Below are 22,217 nucleotides of genomic sequence, written 5' to 3'. Positions count from 1 at the left end.
GTTGAAGCCTGTAACAATGAAGTGTTCATGGTGGGGTCTAGTCCCTTGTTGCTAATCTCCCAGCCCTATCTTCCTTCTCTACTTTTCTAATGAGTACATTTAGTTTTTTTTAAACAGGCACTGTGTGGTTACACTGTGAAGATTTCTAGCTCAAAGCCTAGCTATTTTCTTCAAGAAATATCATCTCTGATATTTATTCCTATTCTCTGTCTGTCTCTGTCTTCTCTTTTTGTCTCTGTCTCTCTCTGCACCCACAAAAGAAAAACCCATCAAACTAACCTTGAAATGCAGTTTCTAAAGACATCTAAAAGGCACTCTTGGCTGTTTAAACCTGCTTGCAGTTGTCCAGGGGCAACTGATGTACATTTGGAAACATTTCCATCACTCCAAAAGGAAACCTAGGTTCTCTGATAGTCACTTTGTATTTCTCCCAAGCCTGTCTAGGTGTTCATAGGAATGGAACCACGGAATAATGTACGCTTTTGTGACAGCTTCTTTTCCTTAATGTATTGAAGGTTCATACATGTTGTGGTATGGATCAATTTTTTCCTTTTCTTTGGTATGTGTAAGTACCCATGTGTGTAGGTATGTGTACATATATGTGCATGTGTGGATGCCAAAGAACAACATTAGATATTTTACCGTGGGAGCCACCGTTCATGTTGTGTTTTAAGACTGAGTCTTGATAGCCTAAAACTCACTGGTTATCCCAGGGCCAGCAAGCTGCAGAGAATTCTTGTGGTAGTGTGCACAGCATGGGATTACAGGGGTGCTCACCATGTCAGCCTTGTAATTTGTGTTCAAAGGGTCAAACATGGGCCTTTGTGCATGTGCGGCAAGGACTTCCTGTTGGTTTTTTCCATTTCCCAGCATGCATCACTTCCTCTCACTGTCAAACAACAGTGGCTTTGCTGGCTGTCCATTACTCAAATACAATACTATTTTATGAATGATGCTGCTGTGAACTGTGAATGCTTTGTCCAAATTGCCTATATGCCTTTATGTATGTTATGTGTATCTAGGAGTAAGTGTCCCATGTCACAGAGGAACTGCTAACTACTTTTTGAAATGCTCGCACTGTTGTTATCCGTATCCTTGGCGATGCTTGCCTTCTTATATCTAGAAGAGCAGCGGTGTCACAGCCTTGTATTTCCCTGATGCCTGATGATGCAAGGCATTGTCTTATGTCACATCCTTCTTCAGTGCCTTGTTTCCCTTCTCAGATAATAAGATCCCAGGCCTGTGTTCTTTTAATTATGGAGCTGTGTGAGTTCTTTATACATTCTAGACACTAGGCACTTATCAGACAAATGGTTTGCAACATTTGCCCCCATTTCTGTGCATTTTTTTGGTCTTGATATCATTTCTAACTTGCATTTAAAATTTTTTGGTGAAGTCTAGTTAGCTTTCAATTATTTTTTTGTTTGTACTTTGGTGTGTAGATAAGGAAATTGCTTAACTCAGGATAATGAAGGGCGTGTCTACATTCTCTTGTTTTATAGTTTTAATGTGTACATTGGGGCTTCGATCCATTTTGATTTAACTGTTGTATACTGTAGAGGTGTTCGTTTCCTATTTAAAATTACTTAGTTTTAAAAGTATTTAAGAGGGTCTGTAGAAATGGCTCAGCGGTTAAGAGCACTGATTGCTCTTCCAGAGGTCCTGAGTTCAACTCCCAGCAACCACATAGTGGCTCAAAACCATCTGTAATGGGATCTGATGTCCTCTTCTGGTGTGTCTGAAGACAGCTGTAGTGTACTAATCTACTTAAAATAGATAAATAAATCTTTAAAAAAGCGTTTAAGAGCCATATGTGGTGGATCATGCCTGTAACCCAGGCTTGGACAAAGTATCACTGAGAGTTGTAGGCCAGCCTGAGCTCGGTAGGGAGTTTCAGGGTAGCTAGCTTGCACTACAGGGGGTAAGTATCTGCTTCAACCAGCGGGGCTGGAGAGATAGCTAAGTACTTTAAAAAAGCACTTGCTGGCTCTTGCCCAGGACCTGGGCTGGATTCCCAGCACCCACATAGTGGCTCACAACTATCAGTAATTCAGTTCTCGGGGTCTGACAGCCTCTTCCGATACATGGAACACATACATACATGGCAGGCAAAAACTGGTGCATATAAAACAGGATAAGCCTAAATAAATAAATACCCCTAAAATTCTTCAGAGGGCTTGACTACAGCTGCCAGACACTTGGGTGCCTTCTAAACAGTTCCTTGGCCTACTTATTTCCCTACCAAGTAATTGGTTTGGGTTTTGCTTTATTTTTAGACATCTTTTCTACTCCCCTGCCTCCCCCCCCCCTTTCCTTTTTATGATGGAGTTGTACTACACTGAGTGGCTGAGAAGCTGTAAGTGCTTGTCTGGCCTGCTCTAGGAATGTGGTCTGTTTTGGTGGAAATTTATGTATTTTACATGCAGTGCTGCAAACCAGGATGTAAAATTTGAAATGGCAGCTGCCAAATGTGGTGCACATGTCTTTAATCCCAGCACCCAGGAAGCAGAGGCAGGTGGATCTCTTAAGTACCAAGTCCAGCCTGGTCTACATAGTGAGTTCCAAGATAGCCAGAGTTATATGGGAAAAATTCTGTGTCAAAAAACAAAACATAAAACAAAAACAAATTTTGAAATAACACAACTCCTTTGCCTCAGTGGCATCTGCTGCCATCGACTAGCATGTCATTTGGTCCCTGTGAGAGTCTCTGCTGCTTTGGGCACACAGTTGACATGACTTGAGTGAACTCTGGCAGATTCTGGCTCAGATGGTAGCCATCGGAGAGGAGAGCGTTCGGCTTCAGTCTCTGCAGTTATGCAGGGCTGTGGGCGCAGTGGTCAGTGCATCAGAGGTAAAAGCCACCGTACTGGCTTTTTCTTCAAGCATGCTGCTCCAGTGGGACCAGAGGAAGGGACTGGGCGAGCACGGGCAGAGCGTCTAACATAGCCAGACACCTTAGTCAGTGGAGAGAAAGACCAGCGGGACCCTATCAACACATCTGTCAGGAGCAGTATGCCCAAGGTGTTTTCCAACAATGAGGAATTGATAACTCTGTAGCTGCCACTAAAAGTTCAGTCCTTGGGCTTGGTGGCCTCATAGTTCCCCTCTTCATATATAGACAGGGAAGTTTAGTCAGTTTTGTAAATTAGCTCAGGAATGATAGAACTTGGAGTTGACCTGTGTCAGGACGCCATTGTAACAGGTGTGTGCACCTCGAGTCTACGTTAGCTGTAGACAACAAGAGCAGGGTCACAGAGAAGGGGGTTTAAGGATGGTGGACAGGCCACCAGAAGCAGGAAGTATTGATTGCTTCATTGTAGTCTGGGGTTTTAGCCAAACTTTCAGTTTCTATTGGGAACGTGGAACAGTGTTTTGTTAATTTGGGCCATTGTTATTAACTGAATCTGAGATATCGTGACTCTTGCTCACTGTCAGGTATGGGGTGCGATCAAAAGACAGTAATGATGGCAGCGTATGAAGCCTCTGTCCCTTGGATGTCACTCATGCCATTTGTGGAAATGTCAGGAGAAGCCTTGCTCATCTTTGTCACTTCTGTCCCTTAAGAAAATTTTCAGTTCCAATTATTTAAAAATGTTCAGATGCCTAAAGTTTTTCCAATCCATATCAATCAAAGCTGTAGGCACGGTGTGAACAGGCATGTACATTGAAAAGCTCATGTGGGCTCCTTCTGAAGACGAGGTCTGAGAGTGGCAGAGCGAACAGCGTCTCAAAGATGGGGGCTCTGTGTAGTTTTGGGTCAACATGGTGGAAGCTGTGTTTGTTTTCCTTAGCTTGTGTCTCTTTGTCAAATTGTTACAAAAATGTGAACTTCAGAGGATATTAACATGGGAGAATACAAAAGACTAGAATTGTATTTATTTTCTCTTCCTCTTTTAGTTTCTAAATTGGAAAGGGTGGAAGGGGTAGGAGGCAGGAAATGGGGGATGGGGTGGGGGAGTGCGATTGTAAAACTAGCAATGATTAGCAGCTACTGTAGATCACATGTGCACACACATGGCCAATACTTGTGCTTATTAAAGTCTGTCACAGCAGATTTTATATAAATACACTTATGGAAGTTAACTTTTTAGATAGAGTTTTCATGAGATGTAAAATGGCATAAAACAGTTCTGTCTCTTGTGGAAGAGACACAACCTCAGGTGATGAGAGTTTATTATTTAGATTCTGAGGAGAGGAAAGGGAACTCAACTGTGATTGTAAAGTCACAGTTGCCACTGGGAAGCCACTCAGTGCTCTTGCAGAGAACCTGGGTTTGGTTCCCAGCACTCTCCCGTTCCAGTGGATCTGGCGCTCTCTTCAGGCCTCCACAGGTACAGGCCAACACACCATATAGTAATATGATGATGATAATATCAACAACAATGATAACAATAAAAAAATAGCCTCTGATGGGGGAGGAGCTAAGATGCTACCCCACCTCTCCCTCCTTTGTACTCCATGTTCTTCCTTGAAGCAGTGTAAACCATGTTCAGTAAACTCGATGTTTAGAAAACATAAAAGTAGAGCTACCTTAATTTAAGCTAAGACTGATGGCTGCCTCTCTTTTCCTCCCCTCCCACTGCCTCCCACTTTCCCTTCTACCCTGAGGCTGAGTTAGTTCTGAGAGCTGACTACAGGACTGTGTGAGAGTTGTCACTGCTTACCAGTTAGAGCTGCAGAAGGCTGAGTGTCATCCTTCTCTCTGGCGAGTCATTGGCAACTTTATCTGTTGTTCCCCCAGAGGTCCTGTCTGCTGCTCTCTGCTCCTCCTTCCAGTCACGTTAAGATTTGTTTTTAATCAATGTTTAATTACATGTGTATGTGTGTGCCTGGTGTGGACAGGTACCTCTGGAGACTTAGGGTTTGGATCCCCTGCCGTGGGGCTGCGAGTCATTGTGAGTCACTTACTGTGGATGCTGGGAACAGAACTCAGTTCTCTGAAAAGCAGTCTGTGCTCTTACCCATGGAACCTTTTCCTTAGCTCTATAACAGTATTACAACAAAAAGTGCCCTTCTCATCCAGTTGTAAAGATTGCTGTGTTTGATTGTGTAGAAGATTTATTTACATGAATGTATATGAACTTTTACATGTCTGCAAGTGCCACTTGTGCAGACCTGGTGTCCACAGAGGCCAGAAGAGAGCATTGGATCCTCGGGAACGGGAATTAAGATAGTTGTGGTTGTGAGCTGTCACATGGGTGCTGTGAATCAAACGTGGTTCTCTGCAGAAGCAGACAGTTCTCTTAGCCATGGCGCCATCCTTGTACCCTTGTGATGACTTTATTGTGAGAGCATCTCTCCTTTGACTGGTATCAGCTTTTGCTCTTCCATATTTATTGACAATGCCTATAATTTTTATGTGGTTTTTCCCACCAGTTAAGAGCACTTGGCTACTCTTCCAGAGCTCCTGAGTTCAATTCCCAGCAGCCACATGGTGGCTCACAACCATCTGTAATGGGATCTGATGCCCTCTTCTGGTGTTTCTGAAGACAGTGACAGTGTGCTCACATACATGAAATGAATAAGTAGGGGGGATGGGCCTCCCAAGCGCCCTAAAGATCGTTTTCATTTGACAGGGAGGAGACCGCCTCGCCTTTCCTCACGTCCTAAGGCAGTAGGATCACACACTAAGGTTGACAGAGAATTACTGTTGAGAGTTTCCCTCAGAGGCGGTTGTGGGTGATTCGACCAATTTACTTAAGATGCGCTATATTTTATTAAATTGCCAGTAAATAAAGGAAGAGTTTTTATTTCGTTATCCTTGTTGGTGACGATCGACACACTTGTCACTGAGTACTTTTCATTGTGAGCATCGGATTAGCATGTAGCAACATGTGAGCAATATGATTCCTTTTACTAATGAGAACCCAAGGGACAGTGGAAGTAAGAAGTGCTGGTTTCCGTGTTCCTATCTTCTAAGTGGAATTTGAACGGTCAGCGAGCATTCTAAACAATCGAGACACGGTCCACACAGCATGACCTGCCGTCTCCATTGGGCAAAGTGGTGATCAGATCTCTTTGGGTGATGCGAGTAACTCAGAGCTAATCATTGTCATGAACAGGTCTGCATTCCTTCAGTAGTGCTCTTGCCTGCTAGGGAACAGTACCCAAGTTTTGAAGTGGTAGCAGGTCTTGTGTTAGAGCCACATAGTTCACGGCTGTGTGTGGTGTGACTTGGCAGTAGTGACATATTGCGACATGAAGCGTATGGCTCAGTCAGCCAGGTGGGTTGTCTGCTGAGTCAGCCTCCACTCTGACAGCTGAAGAGGAAGTACTCTGCTAGACTAGTCTTCCGGTGATGCAGGGCACTAAGAAATGCCCAAACCAGTGCCTGTTTTAGGTCAAGCGAGCGTCTTGGGGAGTGGGAGGGATTCTGATGGAGGACTAAGCACCCTAGGCGAGCAGTGAAAAAACAGTGAAGGGACACTGAGTAAAGACTCTGAGACTAAAAACATCAAAAAGCTAATTATAGTAGATGTAAACTTCATTGACTGGCAGAAACTTTTTTTCATATTGCATCTTGTTTTTTTAAAGATGTATTTATTTATATGAGCACACTGTAGCTGCCTTCAAACACACCAGGAGAGGGCATCAGATCCTATCACAGATGGTTGTGAGCCACCATGTAGTTGCTGAGAATTGAACTCAGGACCTCTGTCCAATCAGTGCTCTTAATCACTGAACCATCTATCTCTCCAGACCTGCATCTTGGTTTTTAAATGAAATAAATCCTAACTGAAGTAGTGTCAGCAAAGGTTCCACTGAATAGTCTTGGCTGCATTGCAGTGGTTAGGGAATGGCTTTAGGTCTAATTCGTGTGCCTGCTCAACTCTGAGGTCAGCGTTATTTGGAGGTTAATAGATATCAGGAACCGTTGTTTTCCTTTCAGTGAACAGGACAGTACTGCCCTAGAGTTCCTGTTTAGGAATCCGCTCTCCAGTCTCCATCCAGGACTGATGGGGAGTGGGGCTCACTAGTTAGGATTTCATGAATAACAACTTTTCTAGACTGTTCTTGTGTCTGCTGATGCTTGAGATCACTGACACAGACGGACTATGTTGTCAGTGGCAACATTTGGATTTTCATTATGTTAAAGGGAAGCATTTTCTTTCCCTTAAGTATCGGGGCTCCTAATTAGCAGCGCTGAAGTCTGTACTCAAGGTTGTTTTTAAATCCAGGGTTTCACTGTGTGGCCATGCTGACCTGAACTAGCTGTGTTAACCAGGCGGGCCCTGAACTCAGAGACCACCTGCTTTGGGAATGCTGGGGGGAAAGGTGTGCTCTACTGTGTCCACCATCTTTTCCTGATCCACCCTGAGAAGGCTTTGAGGGCACTGGGAGTCATCTAATCAGTTGCCAGCCACTCAGCAGGCAGCGAAAGGTTGTCACGTGAAGCTTCAGGTCCATCAGCATCCCCACACTACTTACGGTGATTACATTTGGAGTTGGAAAACACGGTGCACACTCCAATCAGTCCCAGAACTCAGGCACCTGAGGGCAAGAGGCCTCAAGCCTGAGTCTGAGGGCAGCTGAAGTTGGATGCCCAGTACTTGTCTGAGAAAACAAGATTCCAGAACAAGTGTAAAAGCAACCAAACAAGTAGTGTGGCAATTCAGAGCTGGGAGTTCTTCATCTTTTAAAATGGAATCTCCTCTCACGCTCTGTGTTCCCTCAGTAACACTGCATCAGGGCAGGTTCCAGAGAGACTGGGTGCATGTTCCTGAGACAGTTAACGACGACCTGGTTTATCGGAGAAGGAGCGTGCACAGTTTGGCTTCAGTAACTGAAGTTAGACTACTGGGAGAGTGCCCTTACCCGAGTCTCTCTGGTATACGTTATGCTTCCATTTATATGCTTGATTTGTCTTTGTAGGGGTATAAGGTGAATGTTGACGTGGTTGAAAAAACTGAGTGTGTACAGTTGAAAGACCAGAGTTGGACGACATTGTACTTGTGTGGCATCAGAGAAACACTGATGGCAGAGGTGCCCAGTAAGAACCAGGCACAGCATGGTGGTGCACGCCTCTTGCCCAACCCTTGGGAGGTGGAGCCGGGCTAACCTGTTTAGTGAGTTGTAGGCTGGCTAGGGCTACCCAGTGAGAGCCTGGCTCCAAACAGGATATTCATCTTTCCAGGTCACATTTTGCCTTTGTCCTTTTGTTTTTCAACCGATTTCGTTACTTGATAATGATAAATATTTCATGCCTCCAAAATCAAAGCTAGGAAGTTCTGTGCAGTGAGGTCTGGATTCTGAGCATAGGACTCGGAGGGTCCACCTAGGATGTCACTGATACTAGTTTTGGGTTAGTTTGTCTTTAAAACTATACTGTCATTTTTCTCTTCTTTCTCAGAGTCAGCATTTCCATAGACTCTGCTTTCTTCCCCTTGCCCAGCAGTCTGTGCAGCCCTTAGACAACTTCAAAGCTGCATGCGGCTCGGCTGGCTAGACTTCAGTTCCTGACGGACCTGAGGACCTCTCTAGCCTTTTGCTATTATGAATGATATTTAGCCTGGCTGGGTTCCTAGAAGTGAAACTATGGACCAGAGGGTAAATGTAGGTGTAATTTGGCATCATACTGCAGTGGGTACAGTTTCCGTTCCTACTAACCGGGTCTGAGAGCCCCTGATTGCTTTGTAGCTTGCTGAGTGTCAGACTCATGGAGTGTTCTGGCTGACAGAGAAGTGGTTGTTATGCCGGTAGACTTTTAATTAGTCTTCTCCTGTGGATGGATGGATTAGATCTCTTTCCTCTCCATTCTGAATGATCTTCACTGTTTTACTTTTCTAAGGAAGTGCTTTTGGTTATTACTGTTGAATAATTCCTTTTAGTGTTCCTGTTTAGGAGTTACAATACTTCGGGAAGAAAGTGTCACCAGGCCAAACTTGTGAAGGTGTTGTAGTGGCTTGTTTATTATTATTGTCATTACTATTATTATTATTTGTATGTTTGTTGGGTTTTGTGTATTTTGGGGGTGGCTGAGCTGTCTAGGTTTTATTTTTGCCAACTTTACTGCTGAAAGTTGTCCTGGCTTGGGTATATACCTGCCACTGTCTGGAGTGAGACCTACTGCAGCAACAATAATGTTTGACAGCAACGCTGGTGTCGAGATGCAGTAACTACAGGACACTTCTGCACCCCAGCCCTTTTCTGTCTTTCCTTCTCCTACAGGTTGGGTGGTGTCCTGAGGTTCGTCACAGCAGGAGCTCCTTCAGAGTGTTGGGCCTCCTCTGCTACACTTCCTGTGCTACCAGTCCCTCCAGCTTCCTTCTCTCTCCTCCTCTCTCTTCCTTCCTTTTGGTCCTTCCTCCCCTTCCCTTCCTTCCCTTTTCCTTTCTCCCTCATCCTTTTCCTTTGCTTCACTTCTCCTTCCCTGTTCTTCCTTTCTTAGCCCCTTCTTTCCTCCCTGTCCTCCCCATCCTTTCCCCCTTCGTCTCCCTTCCTTCCTCCTTTTGTTTTCCTTCCCCTTCTTTACCTTACAGAGTCTTCCCTTGTGTAGCCCAGGTTAGCCCTGAACTCTGGATTTTCCTGTCTTAGCTTTCTGAATTCTGAGTTATAGGCAAGTTCCACCATACCTGACCTAGTTCTTTTTTTGGTATTGTTGTTTAGGACAGGATGTCACTAGGTAGCCACCACAGGCCTGGAATTCACTATGTAGACTAGGCTGGTCTTGAATGCATAGAGATCTGCCTGCCTCTGGTTCCTCAGTGCTGGGACCAAAGGCAGGTCCACACTGTTCTTAATTAAGTGTCCACTCAGTTCTTAATTAAAATAGGCAATCATTATAATGGGGGTGTGTGAAAGTGTATTTATCAGTATAATCAGTGCTGCAGCTGCTGAGTCCTGAGAGCTAGGCAGCACTAAGCTTGCCTCTGGCTGCCGGCTTTTCTGCATAGGCTGGGATGAACCTGTCATGCTCAGGAGAGGAGCCAGCCAGGCTCAGGCTGAGCAGGTGCTTAAGGCTTTCTGCAGGCTCTGCGCTGTGGCGCCTGCAGTAGCAGGTCCTTGTCTAAGGGAGAGGCTGTGCCTAGGTGAGGTGACTGTGAGAGGTGGCAAGGCTGGAGAAATAGGCCGGGGCTGGGCTCTTTTATCTGAGGAATTTGAATTTAATCTTAAAGTTGCTAGGCAGACTTTTTAAAAGTCTGTAATGTGTGAGGGGTGGAAGAGGGAAAGCGGAGTCAACTTTGCATCTTGCAGAGCCGGCTGTGAGGAAAGGGGCTGGAGCTGTACTTGACAGGACAGTAGGTCCTGATAGGTGTTTCGGTACATGAGAACGCGTTAGAAACACAGAATATAGGAGGATTTAGAGGAAGGAGAGGGAGTGATATAGATAATTACTCATGTATGAAATTCTCAGAATAATAAAAACATCACACACAAAAAAAAAAAAAAAAAAGACCATGAAGCCAGATATAGTGGCATATGAATCTAATGGCTAGGATACAGACAACTGAGGCGGTGGGACCGCCAAGGGTTCAAAGCCAGCCTGGGCTATAGAGTGAGAACCTGTGTCTAACAGGATGAGGGTATCTTACAAATCGTGGGTCTAACCACAGTGTCCTAGGCAGTCAGCACCACACAGCAAGTAAGTGGGCCTACTCCAATCTTTATAGACAGTCTAGCAGCCGACTTTCGTCTAACACATGTTTTATTTGTTTCTCTTTGAGGGCGTGAGGGCTGTGGGTTTAAATATTAGCTTTGTAGAAATGTTGAATACATCTGACTGTACTTTCAGTTTGCTTTGTTTTGCTGAGTGACCAAAGGTTCAGATAAAGCAAATAATATGTAAACACCAAAATTGTATCTTAATTATTAACTCATATTTTTTTTTCTTTTTCTAGGACCCATCTGTCACACAGGTGACAAGAAATGTGCCACCAGGACTTGATGAATATAATCCTTTCTCTGACTCTAGAACGGTAATGTTTACTTTTTGCATTTCTTTTAAATGTTTAAGTAGAAGTTAAACAGGGGATGTTTTGATGATGTTTTTTTCCCCAGCTGACTAAGTGAATATAAAAGAAGCTGTGTGAATGTATTATTTAGAATCCAGTAAGTTAGGATTGTTTTTCTTTTATGGGAAGGACATCGGTGATAACCGGAAATTATCATGATGGTTCTAGAGAAGTTCCTGAGGTTTCCTTTCCCATTCTGTAAAGGAAAGTGCTAGCCTGTGTCGTGTTGTATGGACCTCCACGCAGCACTTGAAGCCTTGGGAAGGAGGGGCGTGCTCTTGATGTTCGTGCTGCCCTTGTGGGAATGTGGGCGGTGCTTTCTTACAATGGGGGCTGCCTGTGACATTCGTGTGCTCCTCATTGGAGTTACCTCCTGCAAGTCTACTTGTTCTAGAAAAAACTTTTCTCTTAAATTGAGCGTCGCTTAGGGGTATGAGAAGAGCGCCCCTGTCCGGTGTCTGCTGCTCTGTGTGCTCACTAGGGGATAACGGACCGTATTCTGCCATAGCCGGTTACAGTCAGGGCCTTTTGTTAAAGCCTTTCTGATAATTTTATTTGATCAAGATTTTAGGCCTTTTGGAGTAGTTTTCTCCTCAAATAATGTTGTCTTCTGAAGTTTTGTCGATATCTTAGACAGTTGTATGCACCAGGTCCCTAGTTACAAACATTTGTGACTTAATTTAGTCATCCCATGGATACTTGAGTGGTATATGTGAATTTTTATAACCCTATAATGATCCTTAACTGGCGGTCACCTCTTCTGGTGAGTATTTTTCATAGTGTAGATTATTTTGAAAGATAATGTAGAATTTCTGTAGGGGATTTTTCAGTGTGTATTTTATTGACTCCTTAGTTCTATAGGAGCTTTGTATGAACTTGTAATTAAAAAACAAAAATTATGTGGTCCTTGTCCTCAGTTCTGGGTATATGGATTCTAAAACGTTCGGAGTTTGATGGCTTTGTGTCCCTAGGTACTTCAGGATGTGTGTGTGTGTGTGTGTGTGTGTGTGTGTGTGTGTGTGTGTGTGTGTGTGTGTGTACCATGAGCCTGGTGCCTATGCCAGCCAGAAGGAGGCATCAGATTCCTGGGAACTGGAGTTACAGATGGCTGTTTGCTACCAGTCTTGTTAAGAGCAGCTAGTGTTCCTAAAGGCTGAATGCTGCTCATGTTTGCCCAGCCTGCTTTATATAGAACCCAGGACCATCAGCCCAGGCATGGCCCACCTACAGTGGGATAGGTCCTTTCCCATCAATCACACTTGACTTAGAACTAGCGAGCACACACCATGTTCTCTGAAGAGACAGATGACTAAGGAGCAGAAGTCCTGGCCTTTGGAAAGTTTATCACCGAAATAGGATTAAAAAAAATTCCACGTACATACAAAGAGGAGATATATGGGACAAATTAAGCATAAAACGGTAATTAGATGTTGAGTCTGCAGTCCCCGAAAGGATGTTTGGAAGAGTGAGAGTGTCTAAAAGCAAGCCGCTGCGAGTTTTCTGAGCAGACCCACGTCAGTGGCAGGAACAAGACTGTTGTCAAAGAAGCCGGCGAAGCTTGAGTTGCGCTTGTATTTTTTCAGATGTTTTATTTCATGAGTACGGCTGCTTTGCCAGCAAGTGCTCCCATGTGCCTGCCGTGCTGGGGGAGGTCAGAAGGGGGCCTTGGATCCCCCCTGGGAGTTCATTGATAGATGTGAGCTTTTCAATGGGTGCAAGAAACCAAACCTAGGTCCCTTGCAAGAGCAGCAAGTGCCCTTTCTTGACCTCTCTCCAGCCTCTAAACTTCCTCGACTCATTGAATTAAATGATGTGTTTGACTTTAGTCCAAACACTGTTTTAGTTGATTGGCGTCTACATATTTGTTTTAGAAGGTGTTTGTGACACGGAAGCTTCTAGACTGTTGTATAAGGACGTGGTGAGTTACTTTAGGTCAGACCGGCAGATTCCACAGCAGGATGGCTGGATGGATAACCTTGCTGAGATTTTAAAAGTTCACATCATTTTATTAAAAGTAGGTTTCTCCGGCTAGGTGGCTGGCTCAGCTTTTAGGAACACTGGCTGCTCTCACACAAGACTTGGACTGTTCCAGCCCCTGCATGGTAGTGAACAGTCATCTGTAACTCCAGTTCCCAGGAATCTGATGCCTCCTTCTGGTTTGCATGGGCACCAGGTTCATGGTACACACACACACACACACACACACACACACACACACAGGCAAAACACCCATACACATAAAAATAAATTTTAAAGGTTTCAATCAGGGCGTGGTAGTACATACCTTTCGTACCAGCACTTAGAAGGCAGAGGCTAGTGAATCTTTGTGAGTTCAAGGCCAGTCTGTCCATGTAAGAAGTGTAGATCAGCTAGAAGTAAACAATAAGACCCTGTTCTGTGAAAACCCAGTTTCAATAGATACATCTACAAAACAACTCCCACACCCAAGGCTCAGGGAACATTTCAGAAGAGGGAGTAGTTGTACGATTAGGGAGTTTGCTGTGAAATTGTTTCTGCTAGTAATGTGAGAAGCTACACCCAAATAGTCTCACCAACATGACTGCTTAAAAAAGGACAACAACAGTAGACATGCCAAAGTGGAGAGTAGAAAGCCAGGAGGTCTCAACCCTATACAAAGAACTACAGGCAGCTAAGAGATGCTTAAAGTGGGACAAGTAATCTTCCACAGAGAAGAGCATCCCAACTGGGTATCTAACACCAGATGGTCAACCCTGAAAACATGCATAAATGTAACATTATACAGACTAAGGTTGTATTTAGGAATATATATGTATGTATGTATATGTATACACACACACACACACACATGCATGTAACAGCAAGTAATAAAAAAAGAGACTGCTTTAGAGTTACTGCTATTGAGGTGAAACATGGTTGAAGCGCCTTGGGGAGGAAAGAATTTATTTGGCTTACTGTTCATCACTGAACATTTGGGACAGGAATTCAGACAGGGCAGGAACTAACTATACAGAGGTCATGGAGGAATGTTCCTTACTGACTTGCTCCCTGTTGTAGTTAGGGTTTTACTTCTGTGAAGAGACACCATGACCAAGGCAATTACAAAGAGAAACATTTAATTGGGGCTGGTTTACAGGTTCAGAGGTTCAGTCCATTATCATCATGGGGGGAAGCATGGCAGCCTGCAGGCAGACATGGTGCTAGAGATGGAGACAAGAGTGTTACATCTTGATCCCCAGGCATCAGAAGGGGTGTGTGTGCCACAGTGGACAAACTTGAGCACAAGAAACCTCAAAGCTACCTCAGGGGCACACTTTCTCCAACATGGCCCCATATCCTTTGGGCCCAACAGTCAAACACATGAATTTACAGGGCCATACCTATTCAAACCACCATATTCCCCATGGCTTGCTTAACCTGCTTTTAGAACCAGGACTACCAACCCAAGGATGGTACCACCCACAATGGGTTTGGGCCCTCAAACATCATTTAAGAAATTTCCCTACAGACTTCCTTACAACCTTATCTTGTAGAGTCTTGAACTCCTAGAGATCTGCTTGCCTCCTGACTTCTGGGATTAAAGGTGTAGGCCACCATCTTTCATGCTGAAGCGGTTTTCTTAATTGAAACTTTCTCCTCTCTAATGACTCTAGTTTCTGTAAAGTTGTCGTAGGCCAGCACATGGAATTAGGCCATGACTTTGAAGGAGATCAAGGAAGAGTATATGGGAGGATTTAGAGGGAGGAAACAGAAGGGGAAATGATGTAATTATAATATCAAAGGAAGACTTACGATATGTAATTTTTTTTTTGTTGAAAGAAAACTTCAGGTAGTTAAAGACTATAGAATAATGAAAAGTTGAGAACTTTTATAAGTTTAATTCACAGTTATAAATTCAAGTGTTTTCATAAGATGCCATATAATGTAGACAGTATCTGCTGGCATGGAGGACTGCTGAACACTTGAGTGAGATGTGCTGTAGGTATAGTCATCTTGGGTTTGTAATCTATGTTGCTCGAGTATAAGGTGCATGGAGATCATGTAGATTACAGCACATACTCTCTAGGTTCTCTGGACTACCTTCTGAGTTGCTAGAGCAATGATTTGATCAAGAATACTTCCCTTTAACCAGGTAATTTACATTATCTTAGGGTGCTCATGGCCTCTGACAGGTTTTCCTCTGATAGATATTAAAAGGTAAAGACTGGGGACACTTGGGGCTGGAAGGCGGGGCTCTGGATAGACGTCCCGGGAGACACTTGGGGCCTCATTTGCTGCCATGTTTCCGGTCCTTGTAGAGGGTGGGTTTGCCTTCTTTTCTGCCTTGTTCCTTGTACCATGTGCAGTTTCTCCGATCTGTGCCTTCCAGCGGAAAGAACATGAGGAGGAGGTTGCCAGGTAGTCATTCCTAACCTTAAGGACATAAATAACCAGCTTGTCTAAGAAAGAACTGTCTCTAACATCCAACGAGACGGAGGCCTTGAAGACCTGCATTTTAGTCCAGCTCTGACTGCTGATGAGCGAACTTTAGTCATGTCTCTCATGGAGGCTAGGAGGAAAGCACTGAGTCAAAGAATTTCTCCTGTCAGCTTCCTGTCAGTGCAGGATGAAGCTTTTGGCTGCAGGACTGACTGTGTGATTGCATAGAGCAATTGTGTTTCAAATACTGCGGATGCCCTCTCTCCATTTGAACGCCTTTTTGCCTCTTGCTGTGTATGTCCTTTTTTCTCTGCAGCTCCTTAGTTTGGTATTCTGGGGGCTCATTACCTTTCTCCTCCTGAGCCGGTCTGTTTCCTGTCTCCTTCAATGACACTATGCTTCTGTTCTCCCAGTGTCCTTGTGGCTAGAAGTACAAATGTTCTTGGGCTCAAGTGGCTTCCTTTCCTATATCTGATCAGTGGCCACATCCTCACTCCCTGAAGAGCTTTACCTGTCTGTCCTTTCAACTGAAACCAAGCTGCCCTAGTTCAGAAACTTGTAGAACAGCACAGTGGTGGCCTTCTAGAGATGCAAGGCCTCCAGTCTGTCTTCAGCCTACTTTTTGTACTGTTAGGGAATTATTTTCTTAGAGATCAGATGAACTTACCTACTTTCCTTAGAAGTGATTAGATATTCTACACTTAGCAGTTTGGCATGTGGGGCCAGCTGATTTTAACTTAGTCTGTCTCATATAGCATTTTTTTTTTTTTTTTTTTTTTTTTTTTTTTTTTTTTTTTTTTTTTTGGCTTATAGAAAAACTGAGGAGGAAGCCCAGCATGTTCCAGGTTACCCATCTAGGCTTGCGTGCTGCTTGCTTTAAGCCAAAGCCATCCATCTCCCTACAAAGCAAACTTGGCTGAGACTCCTCAACTTGGCCTTCCACTGTTGTGAGGGAGTCAAGAGACTGTGTGATCATAATGCCTGGGGTCTCCTAGGGTATCCTCACCTTTTAGTGGGTCAAGACAGCCATCTATACAGGTTTGCTAATGTTTGACAAACTGTCACAAACTCAGTGGTGTGAAGCAAAAACAAGCTTTTCCATCGTTTCTGTGGGTCAGAAGTCTGGGCTCAACAGAGCTACCTCCTCTAGCCAGTCTAAAGCTGTGTTGAAGGTATTGTCCATGTTGTATTTTTTAAAGATTTGTTTTTGATCATATGTCTGTGTGTGGGTATGTGCATGTGAGTGCAGGTGCCCGAAGATGCCACAGGAGGCTGCTGGGAACCAACGTTGGATGCCCTTGAAGAACAGTATCTTAACTGCCTAGCCATCTCTGCAGTCTCCTGTGCTCGATTCTTCTGTGGGGTTTGACTCGGGAAGGATCTCTGCCGGGCTCCTTGAGGTTCCGCCCAAGATCATACTCTGTATATGGCAGAGTCTTAGCAATTTCCAGGCAGTTAATTGCCGCCTTTCACGGGGGCACAGATCTCCCCTGCAGTTCCCAGAGGATAGATACATGGGTCTCCTTCTGTCCCATGGAGCCTCTTAGTCCTGACTGCTAAGATGACTTCTTCAAGAGTGTAGTAGAACCAAGAGGGGTGGCAGCCTGTCAGCATCATTGAACTTCAGTGTTTTGTTGGTTAAGAGCTGGCTAAAAGCTCTGAAATGCTGTCAGGAGGAGGATTCTGTTTCAAAGATGTGAACAGCATGGGGGAGAATCAGGAGGGCTCACTTTAGAGCCCAGTGCCACAGTAGGAGTTAGAAAGTATGTGAGGACTACGCCTGGGCGCTCCTGTCTGTTCCCCTCAGTTTTGCCAGTGTCTCCTCTGCTGCTGTTACTCCTCCATGTCTCTGTAGCCTTCAGCCTGCCTCCCTTCGTGTGGAACTCTTTAAACTCTGTCTATCTTCAAGCCCTTCCTCTCTTCTGAGTGCCTTTTCTTTGTGCTCTGGAAACACTGTACTGTGGGGTTGATGCTTTCTTTATACTCTGAAGGTTTGGTAATTTGTAGACCACAGAAATTGATGGCTCACAGTTCTGGTGCAAGTGTGGGTGGATTCAGTAGTTGCCGAGGGTCCCTTTCCTGGGACCTGTGTGCTATTCTTGCTGTGTCTTCACGTGGTAGCCCCCCCCCCCGCCTTCTTTCTAAGGGGCACTGGTTGGCTGTATAGATGTCTCTCCCTAACAACCACATCACCTTCTAAATATCTCATCTACTGAAACTATTGATTGAGGATTAAGTTTCAACAGAGGACTTTCGGGGTGACAAGTCATTCAGACCATAGAATTCTGCTGCTTCTGCAGACTTTTCAAAGAAGTAGTCGACTTTTCTCTCAGTTTTAACCCAGGCATGAAGGAGAGGTGGATGCCCTTTGTGGTTCTGAGATTCTGAAAATTTCCCACCTTTGTCTCTTACTAGATTTTCATCAGGACCCAGCAGCCGCTGTCACTGGCATCTAACAGCCTCCACAACGTGTCTTTAATGTTTTTGTATCTTGATTTACCACAGCTATCAGTATTTAACCCACTTCTCCTATTTTGCTGTTTCTAATCACTTTTCCACACTTTCATGTCTTGTTTCCTTGACCCTTTACACTGAGTTCACAGCTCTTCCCGCTGTCGGATCCCAGACGTCTTCACTGTTTCATAATTGTGTTGTTTTAACGTTTTGTGTACATGTATTTGGTACCAGGACCTGAGTGTAGCTTGAACAGTTTAGGTGTGTCTCTACCACTGAGCTGTACCCAGCTGTGTTCATCTTCCCTTCCCCAAGACGGGGTCTCATCATGTAGCCCTGGCTGTCCTGGAATGCACTATGTAGACCAGCCTGACCTTGAACTCACAGAGGTCTTGCTTGCCTCTGCCTCCTGAGTGCTGGGATTAAATGTATGTACCACTCATCACAGGATTATTTTAAAGGCAAATAAAAGTGGTTTGTTTTAAGCCAAATAATAACTAGCTCTGGCCCTGAAACACGAATTTAAATGACCCCAAATGACATGTTATATATGCAGGAGGTTACATGAACTTTTAAGTCACAGACCTGAGAAAGTTATAAACTGGCTGTTACTAATGTTCCTTCCCTGGGGAAGAGTGAACCTTTACCCTGTCCTCAGGTCCTGATTACAAGCCAAAGCCAGTGACAAGCCTCCTGCTCTAGTCTTTGCATGCTCCACCACCTCCCCAAGACTCCTCTGCTGCGTGCAGTTAGACGGCTGAGGGGACCGGATTCCTCCGTCTATATCATACGGGACCTAATGTCCACTCCCTCCCCTTCTGTGAGGGAGTGTCAGTCATCCTCAGGCTGGGAGGACGGCTCCTTACCAGTTTATACTGCACAGGCTGGAGCAGGGCTGGACTCTGCTGTAGTATCAGTTTTGTCCAGCTGCCCCTTCACTTCGGGATTTCCTCCTCTGGGGCTGAAGTCCACGTATCTGTGACCACTGCCTCGTGTCTTTGAGTCTTCCAGATGAGTTGGCACATCTCCCGGGGCCTCTGTGATCTCCAATGTGTCTGTTAGTCCCACTCTTAGCGCGCTGGTTTCCTTCGCCCCATGTTCTCTCCTCTCATTAAATTCTGGATTGTCTTGGGGCTGCACTCTAGGCAGTGATTAGAAACTGTCCCCATTTCCCCACTTTGAGAGAACCCTCAGCTCATGGTCCCCTTTATGTTGCTTTTCATTCTGTTTTTGACCCTTAAGAAAAAGGAGTTGTCTGTGCAGGTGGAGGCCCATGCCTTTAATCCCAGCACAGGCAGAGGCAGGCGGATCTCTGAGTTCAAGGCCAGCCTGGTTTACACAAATCAAGTCCAGTACAGCCAGGGCTACACAGAGAAACCCAGTCTCAAATGAAGGAAGGAAGGAAGGAAGGAAGGAAGGAAAAAGAGGAAGGAAGGAAAGAAAAAGAGTTAATCCATTTCTTCAGTCTTCTGTGGAGGCCAGGTCTGTGGAGCTGTGAGCCCTGGGAACTGAACTGTTCTCCTCTGTACTGATGAGTTTCTCTTGATCAATGTTTTGCTTCATTTTTTTAAAGAGGTTTTGTTTTTGCAGAGCAGCAGATTCCCACCTGCTCCTGCCCCTCACGCCCACCCCCCAGCTACTGATCCATTTTACCTCTAGATTGACACAATTTGTCACAGCTAATGAGCCTATTCTGACACACAGTAACTCAGCCTGGGTATGTTCCTGCTGGGGGTTGAGTAAGTGGGCTGACCTGGGCCCAGCACTGTAATTGGCGTACTGGGACCCCAGCCTCGCTCTCCTTCCTGGTTACAGCCTGAGCAGCAGCCACGGTGATTGGGTTCTCGGCTTCTGTGTGTTTCCGTTTCTGTAGGCTCGCCTTTCCCGCCGGTCATCTTCCCACTGCACTGTGCATGGTGCGGCCTTCTCAGACCCGCTTCTTCCCCTGGTGTGTGCATTCCGTCTATCCATGGCTCCATGGCTCATTTTTATTTTAGCACTACAGAATATTCTACCTGGATTGTGGATCCGTTTGTGGATCCGTTCACTGACCGAAGAAAGCGTGCTTACTTCCAGTGCCCTACTGTAATGAATAAAGGAGCTAAAATTATCTCTGTAGGTTTTACTGTGAGCATAAGTTTTCAGCTTATTTGGGTAAGTATCTGGGGGTGTGGTTGCCAGATCACACAGTAACTGTATGTTTTTAATTTTTTAGCATGTATATTTAGGTATTATAATATGATTTAATGAAACACACAGATGGTGAATTTACATTACTATCTTACTATCAGTTCATACAATTGCTGTTTTTTTTTTTTTCCTTTTTGTAGCAGCTAAAAGCTACTCAGCATGTATTTCCTATGCAGTTTGACTACACGTATGGTCTTTGTGCTCATCACAGCAGGGGACTTGCTTGCCTTATAAATTTGAGTTCTCCAGCCTTCATCTGCTCCTTTCCTGCCCCAGTTCCTCCTCATCTTCTGCAATCACTGTTTTGTGCCCTCTGTGAACCTTCTTTTTAGATTTCACATGTAAATGAGATCATGCAATTGTTTTCTTCTGTGCTTGGTGTATTTCACTTAGCGTGTTGTCCAGTGGGATTGTTAGTATGGCAGATGGCAAGGTCTCACTGTATTTGTAAACTGCCACTACTTTATCCATTTGTGTGTTTCTGTATTCCCTCTTGCCACTGGGGTGTGTGAACTTCGCTAGGGCAGGCAAAGCGAAGGGTGCCAGGCTGCATTTCACCCTACATTGCTGCCATCACTGCCTGGTGTTTGGCTTGTCAGGGGTGGAAGAGCTCAGTCTAAGATGGAGGCCTCAGCCCTGGTGAGAAATGACAAAGGCTGAGCCAAGGCTGGAGTTAGTTCCCTTACCCCGGAAGCTTGAGGAGTCAGGAAAGGAGCCACGTGGTTCTCGATGAGAGAGACAATCCTTGCTTGTGTAAGTTGTTTAGTCATTGTTCACTGTGGGAAATGGGTATAGTATAGTAATCTCAGGGTGGACCGGAGATTAAAGACCTTTTGGAGAATGTCTGGAAAGGGAAGCTTATTGGGCCTGCCCATCTAGATACCTCATTGGCATGGAGAACTCTGTACTACATGACTAGTGGTCACAGAATTCATGTGCTGTGGTCATGTGCTCCAGGACAGGGACTGGGTGACAGCCGATGACATGCCTACTGGCCTCAAATATGAGAATAAGGGGTTTTTATTCCATTCAGCTTTCCTAGTTTCTGTCTGGTGGTACGGTTCCTCTTGTCCCACATTCATGCTGTTGTTAGTAATGTTATGCAGGCATGGGGTGCAGACACTGTGCAATGGTTGTATTTCCTGCTGCTTATACTTGAAGAGGGACTGCCTACTCATACAGTAGTAGCTCTGGTATCTTTTCAAGGGATTATTTACTTAACAAAAATAATTGTATGTGTCTACTGGATGCGGTGTCAAGTTTTGATCTACACATACTCTGTTTAGAGATGAACTCAGCCATTGCTAATTCCGTGTTGCATTCCCTCTGGAGCATCCGTGTTCCTTTTCATAATGGATGCACCATCCACACCCACAGTGGAGATGATCCCCCTTTGTCTTTCTGAGATTTTGAAGATAGTCATCCTGGCAGTTATAAAGGGGTTTGGTGTCTTGTGATTTTGATCTACATTTCTCTTCCAATAAATGATGTTGAATCTTTTCATATACCTGGTGATCACTTTTTTTTTTTTTTTTTTTTTTTTTTGTGAAATGCCTATTTAGTCAGGTCTTTTACTTACTTTTAAACTAGGCTGTTTGTTTTCCCACTAGTTACGACATTTGGATACTAACCTCTCATCACATAGTCTAACACAAGTATGTCTTTCCACATCTGCAGCTGCCACTCCATCTTGGTTGTTATTGACGTGATATAGACCCATGTATTTGTTTGTGCCTTTTGGCTTGAGCTTTTGCTGTGATGGATGAAACAGTGTTGCCAAGGCCACTGTCCAGGAGCTTCCTCTTGTGCTTTCTGCTAGATCTGTGGTTTCAGGCTTCATGGCTGAGTGCTTTGTGCATCTTGAGTTGATGTAAGATGTTGTATGTGGTGTGAGATAGTTCGTGTTTTATTTTCCATGTGGAAATGCTTTCCCCAGAACCACTTGTTGAACAAGCTGTCTTCCTCCCACTTCTTTTCAGTGGCCTTTCCAGAAACCCCTTGAGGGTGGTGGAATGACTCAGAGAGTGCTTGCTTGCTTGCTCGGGTTTGAGCGGCAGGGTCCGTATGTAGAGAGAAGGGAGCACAGCAGCTGTCGGCTGATCTCTACATCTCTCGAACACCAGCTGACTGTGCATACTTAGATTTAATTTTGTCCTGTCCTCCTTTTCTGCCCTCTTTGTACATTTGTGTGACAGTCATGATATTTTGATTTCTATAGCTCTG

The 22,217-nt window shown here is 44.7% G+C and overlaps 1 protein-coding gene across 1 annotated transcript in view; it reads left to right on the top strand.

The window, feature by feature from the left end:
• Positions 1-22,217, top strand: part of SCAMP1 (secretory carrier membrane protein 1) — a 70,679-nt gene that overhangs the window by 14,805 nt on the left and 33,657 nt on the right. The window contains exon 2 of the mRNA XM_080924779.1: positions 10,839-10,916. Coding sequence (XP_080780905.1) covers positions 10,839-10,916 — 78 coding nt within the window. The remainder of the gene's footprint in view (positions 1-10,838; positions 10,917-22,217) is intronic.

Source organism: Micromys minutus, assembly GCF_963924665.1.
Source record: "Micromys minutus genome assembly, chromosome: 11".
NCBI classification, from domain to species: domain Eukaryota; kingdom Metazoa; phylum Chordata; class Mammalia; order Rodentia; family Muridae; genus Micromys; species Micromys minutus.
The sequence above is the reverse complement of the archived record's forward strand: the minus strand, read 5'-3'. Positions and strand labels throughout refer to the sequence as shown.